Below are 13972 nucleotides of genomic sequence, written 5' to 3' on the forward strand. Positions count from 1 at the left end.
TCCTGTGTTCGTGTTCACTATACGGGACTGTTACATTTTCGTTCGTTCACTTTGTTTTGTTCGTTGTTTAAGTATTCTTATTAAAATGAATACTCACCACGCTGCACATTGGTCCTCCGATCCTTCCTACTATTCCTCCTCAGAAGAGGAAGAAGACGAGCGTTACAGAATCACCCACCACCAAAGGACCAAGCAGCGTGGTAACGGGCGGCAGCAGCAGCAGCGTTCGTAATCTCAAGACTCCTGGACATGGGAGGAGATTTTGAACGGAGAAGGACCCTGGGCTCAGGCTGGAGAATATCACCGCCCCAAAGCAGAGCTGGAGGCAGCGAAAGCTAAGCGGCGGTGGTATGAGGAGGCAGCACGGCAGCGCGGTTGGAAGCCCGAGAGGCAGCCCCAAAAATGTCATGGGGGGGGTACACGGGGAGTGTGGCTAAGTCGGGTAGGAGACCTGAGCCAACTCCCCGTGCTTACCGTGGAGAGAGAGGGACCGGGCAGGCACCGTGTTATGTGGACATGCGCACGGTGTCGCCGGTGTGCAGGCATAGCCCGGTGCGTTACATAGCAGCGCCTCGTATCGGCCGGGCTAGAGTGGGCATCGAGCCAGGTGCCATGAAGCCGGCTCAACGCATCTGGTCTCCAGTGCGTCTCCTCGGGCCGGGGTACATGGCACCAGCCCTACGCATGGTGTCCCCGGTTCGCCAGCACAGCCCACTGGCCTGGCTACAGGGAGCATTCAGCCAAGTAGGGTTGGGCAGGTTCGGTGCTCGAGACCTCCAGTGAGCCTCCACGGTCCGGTCTATCCGGTGCCTCCTCCACGTACCAGGCTGTCTCTCCGTTTCCTTCCTCCAGGTGCTCCCGCCTGTCCAGCGCCGCCTAAACCTATAGGGGAGGGTCTGGGTGGGCATCTGTCCGCGGTGGTGGCTCTGGCGCGGGACGTGGACCCCACTCCACCATAGTCATTGCCCGCTTCAGTGGCCTCTTTAGAGCGGCGACCCTCGCCGCCGACCTTGGACTGGGAACYCTAATAAAAGGCCCCAATGGACTGAGGAGCGCCTCACGCCCTGACCATAGTTTGCGTTGTATGTTTCTATGTTTTGTTTGGTCAGGGTGTGATATGAGTGGGCATTCTATGTTGTATGTCTAGTTTGTCTGTTTCTATGTGTTTGGCCTGATATGGTTCTCAATCAGAGGCAGGTGTTAGTCGTTGTCTCTGATTGGGAGCCATATTTAGGTAGCCTGTTTTGTCGTTGTGGGGGATTATTCCTGTGTTCGTGTTCACTATACGGGACTGTTACGTTTTCGTTCGTTCGTTCACTTTATTGTTTTGTTTGTTGTTTAAGTATTCTTATTAAAATTAATTCTCACCACGCTGCACATTGGTCCTCCGATCCTTCCTACTATTCCTCCTCAGAAGAGGAAGAAGACGAGCGTTACAGGGAGGTGTTTAGTCCCAGGGTCTTTAGCTTATTGATGAGCTTTGAGGGCATTATGGTGTTGAACGCCGAGCTGTGGTCAATGAATAGCATTCTCACATAGGTGTTCCTTTTGTCCGGGTGGGAAAGGGCAGTATGGAGTGCAATAGAGATTGCATCATATATGGATCTGTTGGTGCTTTATGCAAATTGGAGTGGGTCTAGGGTTTCTGGGATAATGGTGTTGATGTGAGCCATGACCAGCCTTTCAAAGCACTTCATGGCTACAGACGTGAGTGCTACKGGTCAGTAGTCATTTAGGCAGGTTACCTTAGTGTTCTTGGGCACAGGCACTGGTGGTCTGCTTAAAACATTTTGTTATTACAGACTCGGACAGGGAGAGGTTGAAAATGTCAGTGAAGACACTTGCCAGTTGGTCAGCGCATGCTTGCAGTACACGTCCTGGTAATCCGTCTGGCCTTGTGAATCTTGACCTGTTTAAAGGTCTCACTCACATCGGCTGCGGAGAGCGTGATCTCACAGTCTTCCGGAACAGCTGGTGCTCTCATGCATGTTTCAGTATTGGTAAAGTGTAATCAAAATGTAATCAGCCGGTGATTGTCAAGCAAATAACTACCGGTCTCACGGTAATTGACCATTAATTAACATAAACAAATTTAGCGTCACTTGGCTTCAATACAAGCATCTGATGCAGAACTTTGTAACRTCTATAAAAAGTCTAATAAAACCATGTAATATAGCCTACACCTTCACAATAAATACATTATTAATTTTAGACGGCTCTAAAGAAACATGATATGAAGAAAATGTAGTCTATTTCAGAAGAACAGGATAGTGTACTCTGAGTTGTCTTTATGTTAGGTCCTGGCTATGCCATATGGCTATGGGCTACACTAGTTCATTTAGCAGACAAGATTTGCTTAGAATTCTGTGGCATTATTTTAGATTATTTTATAGTATGAAGAATACAATTGAACAAAGCTGAACAAAATATAAATTATATTTTCTCCAAAGGATTTGAGGGAGTGTGAATTCTGTGTTGAGCGGTTAACAAAGAAATAGGTACTCCTATATGCTTAATTTAGTTATACATGTAACTTTAGTTCTTCAAACGTTGGGCTATATGTTTAGATTTGTAATACATTGTAAGACTGCCTGATGCGACTCTAATCGTGATTTGAAAAAAGTTGCATGAAAGGCATGAGCTTTGCTTTGTTTTATGCGCAGGCTGTACACACTTCATCAGTCTCTCATTCACAATTGGACAAGCAGTTGATAATGCCTCGAATTTCCCGGCATCATCCCCTTTGTGTGGCCGTAATGCCCCCTAAAATAATCTGTGCCTTTTGCGGCCAGTGCCCTTGTGCTGAATAAAATAATGATAATTCCCTTCTCCCTGAGTGCTGCATCCTCCAAGCACCTCTCACTCAAATGGCTATCCATCATGTGATTGGGTCTTTCTCACAGGCTACAAATGAAGACAGACACATGCCGAGGTGCATATTGGAAGAACTGTCCACATTTACTTTTCGTCAGCCAACAAGATGAGTAGGCTTAACGAACAGTAAAAGCACTAGCCTATGTCAATCTACTATCCCCCATAGTACAAAAGTTGACCTATTCTGTGTGAGGAAATAAATATTCCAAACATACTCTGGGACAGTTGTGGGATGCGATTAGATATCAAATGAATACAGCCACTAGCATCAACAAAAACTTTTACGCAATGAGGCTGTTTTACGTAAGCGTGAATGTTCCATTAGCGGGAAAACACCATTATCAAAAGTGACCGCAAATGCGATTCTGCATGTAATGCTTGTTATTAAAAAGGTGCATTTTTATTGTGAAAATTATCATCCCCAAACTTGACTCACTCGCTGATTATTGCTTTTATATATAAAAATGCACCTTTTTAATAACAAGCATTACATGCATAATCGCATTTGCGGTCACTTTTGATAATGGTGTTTTCCCGCTAATGGAACATTCCCGCTTATGTAAAACAGCCTCATTGCGTAAAAGTTTTTGTTGATGCTAGTGGTTGTATAGCTATATATATATAAATAAATTAAATCACCAGCTTCTATCTACAGGCCATCAGACTGTTAAACAGCCATCACTAACATAGAGGCTGCTGCCAACATACAGACACAAGTCACTGGCCACTTTAATAAATGGATTTAATAAAGGTATCACTAGTCACTTTAAATGATGCCACTTTAATAATGTTTACATATCCTACATTACTCATCTCATATGTATATACTGTATTTCATACCGTCTATTGCATCTCTATGCCGCACAGCCATCGCTCATCCATATATTTATATGTACATGTTCTTATTCCATCTCTTTACACTTGTGTGTATTAGGTAGTTGTTGTGAATTTATTAGAGAACTTGTTAGATATTACTGCACTGTCGGAACTAGAAGCACAAGCATTTCGCTACACTCACATTAACATCTGCTGACCATGTGTGTGACAAATAAAATTAGATTTTTATTGTTTTATTTGCGAGTTAGGCTCTACGCCCCTTGTAAAGCGGTTTAATGTGCTTAATTTTAAGAAGTTATTTATCCACTTTAGTTGTAATACAAACCTTATCAAAACATATAAGCCTATGGGCTAGGCTAAATGAGGTGTGCCACTATGATTTTTTTTTTAAGTAGCCAAAACAATGCATTGTTTCTTGCCTTATGCTGGGCATCATTCACAAATGATAATATATAATTCACAAGCTAATGTTGTCATCCATCAGACTATTCTTGATTTATTCTTGTCTTTAGATATACTAAATAATATATGTTGTGCAACATGAGCTCATGAAGTGTTTGATTTGATTTTCAATCACATTTGCATTGTCAAAGTGATTAGAAGGACAGTAGAGTGCAGAGTACCAGGCAGTTAGCAAGTTAGGTAGGCTATTAATGACCATCCGCAGCATCAGAGCTTGGAGAAGCCTAATTACCGTAACTAAACGGTCATGTGGAATTTTACTTCCTTCATGACTCGTGACCACGGTGTGGCGGTAATATGGACACCGTAACAGCCCTAGTCCTATAGATTGTTGGCGAGTGATTTCCTAACTTGAGCAGGTTGTTCTGGTCAGTCCGGCAGGTTGTATATTAGGTAGGAAATCCTCCCCTTACGCTGTCAAATCAAATTTGATTTGTCACATACATTATTTTAGCAGATGTGATTGCAGGTGTAGTGAAATGGTTGTAGGTATATGTCTAGGTATATAGACTGATTAGACTTGCACCCTCTGAGTGTGTATCAACCAGGTGCAGTTATTTCTCCTTGTCAGAGTAATATGCAGGATATGTTCTCTCAGTCGTCTCCGAGTGGCACATGGCTTATTTCTGTCTGTCTGGGTTACAGATAAATTGAGTTTCAGGTTGTCTGAGTGGCTGCCCAGTCTGCCCGCTCAGTGAGACAGACAGATGGCAGTGTTCTTCTCACGTTGTTTAAATCCAGATACAGACATGACTTCAGTTTTGACCCCCTTCGTTTTTCCCCAGACAACAGATGGACTGTATTTGAAAACTTGTGAATTTGTCATCGGCTCTAACTCACAAGAATGAATTCTGTGAAATATTACTAATGCGGTGCGGTATGGTCACGTCTGTGTCTTGGCTTCATGGAAAATATCTAAGTAGTTGTATTTCCTTTGTTCTCATCCACATCTTATACTGATCTCACCCTCCATTCTCCGCAGGTGTAGACGTACCCCCCACACCGCCCGCCAAGATGGTGGCCCTGTCCCTGAAGATCTGTGTCCGCCAGTGCAACCTGGTGAAGACCATGCAGTTTGAGCCGTCCACGGCCGTCTACGACGCCTGCAGAATCATCAGAGAGAGGGTTCCCGAAGCCCAGACTGGACAAGGTACAAGACACAGACATACAAGCGACTGAGGCCACGTTCAAGTTCCTTAATAGAGCATCCTTCCTTAACAGGTGAAAGCAAGGGCACCACGTGGCTTTCATCTGTCCAGTCATGTCTTAGCACTGATTACTTCAAGGAAGGGAGGATGCACTTTGGAAGAATTAGAATGGTACCTGCCTCTCAACACTAGAAACAAGAGCTTAGAAATGCATCATTCATCCTATTGCTAATGGTAACTTCTATTCCTATTGTCTTCCAGCCTCAGACTACGGCCTGTTCCTTTCTGATGAGGACCCCAGGAAAGGMATCTGGCTGGAGTCAGGAAGAACTCTGGATTATTACATGCTGCGGAATGGGGTAAAAACCTACCTAAAGCATACCTACAGTAACCCTTAGTAATCTGACCAGTCCTATACTGTAGCGAGGGTTCTCTACTGTAGCGAGGGTTCTCTACTGTAGCGAGGGTTCTCTACTGTAGCGAGGGTTCTCTACTGTAGCGAGGGTTCTTTGTAGTTGTTGCCATGGAGAAAGTATTTAAAGTATGAGAATCACATACTGTAACACACACACACACACACACACACACACACTGACACTATTCTTGATTGAAGTCGGTCCTCAAAGATCACACACACCAAACGTGTTCATAGGATGTGTTTTCCATTGGTATTTCCTCTAGACAAGTGCTGTGTGTTTAATGCAGGGTGAAGTACCAGGCCTGTTGGAATGACAGAGTATGTAGTTCAGAGGAAAATCTTTTTCATATTGCTGTGTGTGAGAAATGAGAGAGTTGTGGGGATGGAATAGGCAACCGTTAAATTAGATTTTCTGCCCTCCATTCATCCTTCTCTCCTTCGACTGGCTAAATGTTTGATCGCTCTACTTTTCGCCACATTCACAGTTTATCTTTTTCTCTCCCTCCTTCTCAGGATATCCTTGATTATAAGAAGAAACAGAGGCCATTGAAGATCAAGATGCTGGATGGAGCTGTGAAAACCATCATGGTGGACGACTCCAAAACAGTGGGAGAGCTGCTAGTGACGATATGCAGTAGAATAGGTTATTATTTGTAAAAACACCTCTCATAGGAAAGCTAGTGAGTTGAGGTTGTCTCAAAGTGATGATATGCAGTAGAATGTAAGTCTGCTTCCTTTTGTACCACAATTAATTCCCCTTAACAATTAACATTGTGTCACGAACGTCGTAGTGAGGAGACCAAAGCGCAGCGTGATGTGAATACATACTTTTAATGTAAGACGAATAAATATGAAGAACACTAAACAAACTAACAAAATGAACGTGAACGCTATAAACAATGAGTGCAGACATGCAACTTCACATAGACAATAACCCACAAACCAAACTGGAAAATGGCRACCTAAATAGGATCCCCAATCAGAGACAAYGATAAACAGCTGCCTCTGATTGGGAACCAATCTAGGCCACCATAGACCTACATATGTCTAGACTAGACACACACACCTAGACATACAAAAAACCCTAGACAAGACAAAAACACACATACGACCCTCGTCACACCCTGACCTAACCAAAATAATAAAGAAAACAAAGATAACTAAGGTCAGGGCGTGACACCTGGATTACATGATTTGTTTTAACACCTGTCAAAGGAGAGCCAGTGGTTTGAGGTTGTGTCTGAAAGCGTTTCCCTGTGATTTCAGGAATCACCAACTACGAGGAGTACTCTCTGATCCAGGAGGTAATGGAGGAGAAGAAGGAGGATGGGMYGGGCACCCTGAAGAAAGACAGGACYCTGCTCCGAGACGAGAGGAAGATGGAGAAACTCAAAGCTAAGCTTCACACAGACGACGACTGTGAGTTTAGGCCAACTTKACTTATTATTTTTAACTCCTTGTGAACCATAGGGCCTCAGTTGAGGCCAAACATCTCTAGCAGACGCTCTTATCCAGAGCAATTGGGGTTAAGTGCCTTGCTCAAGGGCACATCAACAGAATGTTCACCTTGTCAGCTTGGGGATTCAAACCAGTGAACTTTCGGTTACTGACCAACGCTCTTAACCACGAGGCTACCTGCCATCTCTTCAAATTGCCACTAGTTCTGGGAACATGTCGATGCTGAAGCCAATTAAATTTCCCTTATGGTCATTTTTTAAATAATTCAACCAAGTTGATCATTTGAGCCAAATATGTTTTGAATAAAGTTAGCAATAACAGGATTATTTAGTTAGCTAACTTGCATCTGCTATCCTTGAAGGTATTGCTCTGTCTGTTCTGAAAATAGATTTTGATACATCTGCGTGTTTCATAAGAGTTTGGACAGAAGCAACATTATTTGCCGGTTATTGATTTGACAGACATTTTTGGTTAAGGTATTATTTTAATAGTGATTTGAGTTTGATACTGTTATCGCACATCAAATTGTATTTTCCTCCTTTTTTCCTGGGCGGTAGTGTCCATTTCTCATGTGCTGTAGGCAATGGATGTCTGTCTTGGCCTGCTGTGAAGTGTTCAGTCATACATGCCATGTACAAGACAGCTCCTCTCCAGCCTCTAGATATTGGCACATCCATCAAACTGATGGGCAGCTTTACACCACTATTGACATTATCACTACCCCCYTTCAGGGGAACACTGACGCCAACATGGATTTTGGTTTTACAAAATATTGAGTCAACACATGGGTTGACTATAATGGAGAGGGTTGACTATAATGGAGAGAATTATGGTTAGATTTTTAAGTTTATTGAGAAGGTCAGAATCTGTGCATTCACGAGTTAATATCAATGTGTGTGTGTGTGTTCAGTGAACTGGCTTGACCACAGCAGAACGTTCCGTGAGCAGGGGGTGGAGGAGACCGAAACTCTTCTGCTCAGGAGGAAGTTCTTCTACTCAGACCAGAACGTGGAYTCACGAGACCCGGTCCAGCTCAACCTGCTCTACGTCCAGGTCTGACCCTCACCGCGGTCTCTCCTCTCCTACTGCTTTTAACACGTCTGTCCTTTCCTCTTCCCTCTCTCCTACTCTTTCTTACTCTCTCTCTTTTCATCCTTCCCTCCTCAATAACTCTTTCACTCTCCCTCACTCTCTCCCGCCCCTCTCCTTACCTTTTTCCTCTCTCATGCCTTCTCCTCTGTTGTGCTTGTCCTGCATAGTAGTCAGCAATTAAGCTCTTCACCAGAAACATGCTGTAATGGATGAATGTTGATGGATAGAGAACATCTGTTATTCCATTTTTTTGGCCTTTTATAATAAAAATTGAACACACACAGCCAGAGCTGGTGCTTCACACTCTGGTGTCTCATTATCACCACCACAATGATTACTGCCTCAAGGTGTGTGTGTGCACGCATGTATATTTTCCTGCATCTCTAAATCATTTCAGTCAGTGCATTTGCGATGTATTGTATTTTGATGTATGCAGCTGGCATATTGAATTTGTGTCATTGTCAAGTCATGGTGGGACTGGGACCCTATTCCCTTGTCTGCTGACAGTGTCCTCTTCTGTGTGACATGGTCCCAGGGGTCCTGCCTAGTCTTTAACACACCTCTCCTCTGACCTCTGCTCTTCCTCAAAAGGACTAAAGCACCACTTCCATTGCTASTCATGTTGTGCTGTCTGTGTGTAATTACCTGTTGTTGTAGTGTGTGTAAATGGCTGTGAGAGATGGTTCAGCCAGATAAAGGATCTGGTTCAATAAGTAGGTATATGAGACTCAGCAGGCTCTCTGTTCTGGGCTCATTATTCTCTGTATGAGAGTTGTCTCGATCAGGCTGATGGGCTGTACAACATTAAGGGATCAGGGTTGAGATGAGGTGATTAGAGGTACTAGGTAATTAGAGGTACTTTGTTTTGATAGGTCACCATGGTTGGGTTCAGTTCCATCATTTCAGGAAGTGAATTGTTTCCCAGTCAAGAATGTAAAGAAAATGGAGTCAGCCGCTCCATATTACTAGTGATATAATGGGTTTCATCTTCATCTCTTACCATTCCAGAATTAAAACATCCTTGGAGAACTTTGAGTGGCGCGTCTCTTATGACGGTGATTATATTAAATGTKTGTGTGTTTATCTCTCTCCCAGGCACGAGATGACATCCTAAATAGTTCTCACCCTGTGTCCTTCGACAAGGCCTGTGAGTTTGCAGGGATTCAGGCTCAGATCCAGTTTGGACCGCACATAGAACACAAACACAAACCTGGATTCCTAGAGTAAGCTTCACTTCCTTCTGAAGACTACTTTAACTTTACATAAGGTGAAGGGAAAGTGGGATACCTAGTCAGTTGTACAACAATGCATTCAACTGAAATGTGTCTTCCGCCTTTAACCCAACCCCTCTGAATCAGGGGAAGGATGATGATGATGATGAACATGGTGATGATGATTTTTATCATGAAGGTGATGCTATTCAATACAATGAAGACATATTGCTGGAAGGAATGTATTACTTCAGGGTACTGATAGAAATCTGTTATTTGTTTTCATAATACAAATACTCACCATATTAAATGGGGTTTTGTTGTTTTAAACCAGCAGACTTTTCATGGTTTTATGTATGAACTCTCAACCTGTATGAGCTCTCAACCTACCTGTAATCTATTTTAGCCTCAAGGAGTTTCTACCTAAAGAATATATCAAGCAGCGAGGGAATGAAAAGAAAATCTTTCAGGTTGGTCCAGTTTGTTTATAAATCTTATAGAAGTAGATATTGGGGCGGCAGGTAGCCTAGTGGTTAGAGCATTGGGACAGTAACCAAAAGGTTGCTAGATCGAATCTGTCATTCTGCCCCTGAACAAGGAAATTAACCCACTGTTCCTAGGCCGTCATTGTAAATAAGAATTTGATCTTAACTGACTTGCCTAGTTAAATAAAGGTTAAATAAAAAAATTCAATATTGCCATTTTATCTTCAATTAAATTGCTTGTATCTGAATTAATTATTTATAGCTTTTGGTTCCTATTCTGTCAACTTCTTAGTCCCATACAACTGCTGATAGTCTAAATAAAAGTATAACCCTGGTGGTTCAAGCACTGAATGCTGATTGGCTGAAAGCCATGGTATATGAGACCGTATACCGCAGGTATGACAAAACATGTATTTTTACTGTTCTTTATGTTTGTAGCCAGTTTATAATGGCAATAAGGCACCTCTGGGTATATGGCTAATATACCACGGCTAAGGGCTGTTCTTATGCACTACACAACGCAGAGCACCCCATCGTGCCTTACTGCTTTAATATATTCTATTCTATTTTCAAACTCACAGGACCACAAGAACTGTGGTGAGATGACAGAGATAGAAGCTAAAGTAAAGTACGTGAAGCTAGCCAGGTCCCTAAGGACATACGGAGTGTCTTTCTTCCTGGTGAAGGTAAGATTGTGTGTGTGTTTGTGTGTGAAGCACTAGCAGGTGCAGAAATGAGTGGGTTACAGCTGAATATCAGTAGCTTGTTGTTGCAACACTAAGGCCTCGTTGCACTCTTTCATATCAGAGGAATGTCTTCTCTTTGGAGTGGACAGAATCCAATCCCACCTGAGCATTAGGTTTAAGACCAACCAGATGACTGAAATATTCTCATCTGGCTTCTACAAAACTACACGTTTCCTAGCCTGGTCCCAGATCTATTTGTGCAGTCTTGCCAGCAACAACCATAGGAGTTGGCTAGTACTGTACAAATAAGATCTAGTACCAGGCTAGAAAAACTGACATCATTATTCTGACTCCGGAGTCACACTTTCCTAGTTAAGATATGGCAGAGCAACACAAGGCAGTGTGGTAATGATTTGAATGAATTAGACTGAGGAAATATTGCACGTTTTGGCACACCCATTAATCTTATGTAGATATGAGCTAAACAAAAGKGTTAGACACATTTCTTACAAATGCTTCATATCTGGATATAGACKTTCGAGTAGGAGTTCAAGCAATRCGTAGAAGTGATGAACAATAAACCTTTTGATTCAAACACATCCCACAGTGGTATATGAGAWGGTAATATCAAGACAAAGGAGTCGTAGTTGATGGATTTAAATGGCTCTGGTTAAGGTGGTAGAACTGTAGCAAAGCAGTGAACACTAACTTACTCCCATCATCATCACCTCTGTGAGGTTCATTGTGTTCCTGGAAAGTGACCAACTGTGTGCYTGCAGCCTGTGCACTGGAGTGTGGTGTAATGATTACTTCCCTGTGAGCAGGGAGAGAGCGCGAGGGAGGGAGACAGAGAGCGAGCACCTGGAGAGTTAACTAGTGGCTTCTGGCTGCACCTCTGCCAGGCAGGGTCTGTCCTTTTACTGCAGACTCCACAGGGAGATAGGAGGGGCCTCTCCTGGCCCTCACCCCTCCAGCTCCCCTGGTCTCCCTGGCCCTCACCCCTCCAGCTCCCCTGGTCCCCCCCGCCCATCACCCCTCCAGTTCCCCTGTTAACCCCATCACCCCTCCAGTTCCCCTGTTAACCCCAGCCCCCTGGTCCTGACCCTCCAGTTACCCTGGCCCCCCGGGCCTGACCCCTCCAGTTCCCCTGTTAACCCCAGGCCTGTGGCCCTCACCCCTCCAGTTCCCCTGTTAACCCCAGCCCCCCGGTCCTGACCCCTCCASTYCCCCTGCCCCCCCYGGCCCTCACCCCTCCAGAGCCCATAGAGACCCACTCCACCAGCAAGGCAGTGTTGAGCAACTCTTAAACACTCTTCACCTCTGTCCCTGTGTCACTCCCAATCATCTCTCCTCTCTCTCTCTCTGATCAGTCAGAAAAGCCACATGAGATAGAGGGAGAAGGACGCCATTTCTATTTTAGGAAAGTGTGAGTGAAAGGCAGTCCATGATTCTTGATGGATTAGACACATTAAGGACAATCTTAACCGTTCATGTAAATATGAAGTTTAATGAGGTTTTGGATGCTTATTTCACTCTGTTCTCTAATGAAGCTTTGTTGCTTTTTATTTTCCATTGTTTTCTATTGACTGTTTGTAATTGTATTAGAAGATGAATAGTATGAATTTGTTGYGTATTTTCCACTGTTCTCTGAGTGTTAGTTGTTGCTTATTCTCCCATTGTTCCCCAAATACGTTTTTGTTGCTTATTCTTCATCATTCTCCAATAGGCTTTTGTTGCTTAATATTTCCCATTGTTCTGTCACACTGTTTCACAGGAGAAGATGAAGAGTAAGAATAAGCTGGTTCCCAGGCTGTTGGGGATAACCAAAGAGTCAGTGATGAGGGTGGAGGAGAAGACCAAAGACGTGGTGCAGGAGTGGCCCCTCACCACTGTAAAGAGATGGGCCGCCTCGCCCAAGAGCTTCACCCTGGTGAGAACCCCAGCGTGTGTGTGTGTGTGTGTGTGTGTGTGTGTCTGGTAAGACTCCCTTCCTCAGTGCTGCCGCCTCCACTTCCTATAGTCCACTAGAAGACTGACAGTGTCCACAGAGACCTCTTGTATATTTTATATGCAAACACCAATCCATTATCTGCTCTCTRACATGTATGTCCTTTGTGCTCTATTTCTTAGGTAGATTACACATAGATTGACTCTTAGTAAATTAAATGTTCATCTGAATGTTTCTCTTCTCATAAACAATTAGTATGAAGACTCTTCTCTTCACTCATTCAATTGTTTAACTTAATTTATTGAACAAACCCCCTTTGTCTTGCCTGCCAATGACTGCCCTTTGTGACTTTACTAAGAGTCAGTGACTAAAGAAATGCCTAATCTAGAAGATCTCTTTTTGTAGACATGCAGTCTTTACCAACACTCAATTGAATTAATCCTCTCTGTGTTGGTACAGTTCAGGAATGTTCCCTCTGTGTCCCAAATAGAACCATATTCCCTTTAAAGTGCTCTACYTYTGACCGGAGGGAATAGGGTGCCATTTGGCATGCAGCCTCTGTACCTTGATACTGAGGAAGCTGTTGAAGTTAAGCTGTACCATTTGGTGAATGCTTTTAAATATATTCATAKAATTTTATTCAACCAATCATGCGTATTCCTTTGTGGAGATCCTTTCATCCATTTTCAAACCCCTGTTGGCAGGGTCAGATCAGTTTCATATTCTAAAAGATGATGTCCAGAAATATGACTAAGAAATATAGAAGGATATTCTATGGAATGTCTCCTGATATTTAACGTCCGAAGTGATTTTCTTCTTTCCCCACACAGTTTCTTCCATGCAAAGTGTGCCTTTTATACGACAATAACTGTAATTGGTTTAATCTGACAGTGGCTACAGCCTGCTAACAGTTTGATCTGGTCTAGGCTCCAGCAGTATAATGTCTGGCGTCTGTTATAACAAACTTATTCCATACGTTCACATTAATCCCCACACACTGAGCCAAGTCCTCTATGTAAACAAATGACAAGTGAAGCCACTGCAGTGGTTGGGATCTTGCTCTGAATATTATTCCAGTAAGAGATGCTGTATACAGTTTGCCATTAGCTGGAGCATTTGTCATGAACCTCTGCGTGTTATTCCAGTGTGAGATGCAGCATTTGGCGTTGCTGGCCTGTGTTTGACTGTTGTAGGATTTGGTATGAAGCAGTGTGTGTTTGTTTCTGGTAGGGATGTGTAGGATTTGGCATCATCCTCTGTTTGTCTGTCTGTTGTAGGCTTTTGTAATAGTCCAGTATAAAATGCTATATGTGGTATGGACCTCTGCTGTAGGATTTTGTAATAGTCCAGTAT

At 43.4% G+C, this 13972-nt stretch overlaps 1 protein-coding gene across 1 annotated transcript in view; it reads left to right on the forward strand.

The window, feature by feature from the left end:
- Positions 1 to 13972, forward strand: part of LOC112075273 (talin-2-like) — a 56195-nt gene that overhangs the window by 15852 nt on the left and 26371 nt on the right. Inside the window, 9 exon segments of the mRNA XM_024142297.1 lie at positions 5156 to 5323; positions 5583 to 5680; positions 6253 to 6382; positions 7006 to 7158; positions 8108 to 8250; positions 9385 to 9512; positions 9907 to 9970; positions 10567 to 10671; positions 12446 to 12601. Coding sequence (XP_023998065.1) covers positions 5188 to 5323; positions 5583 to 5680; positions 6253 to 6382; positions 7006 to 7158; positions 8108 to 8250; positions 9385 to 9512; positions 9907 to 9970; positions 10567 to 10671; positions 12446 to 12601 — 1113 coding nt within the window. The 5' untranslated portion in view covers positions 5156 to 5187.

Source organism: Salvelinus sp. IW2-2015, unplaced genomic scaffold (genome assembly GCF_002910315.2).
Source record: "Salvelinus sp. IW2-2015 unplaced genomic scaffold, ASM291031v2 Un_scaffold3057, whole genome shotgun sequence".
Lineage (NCBI taxonomy): Eukaryota > Metazoa > Chordata > Actinopteri > Salmoniformes > Salmonidae > Salvelinus > Salvelinus sp. IW2-2015.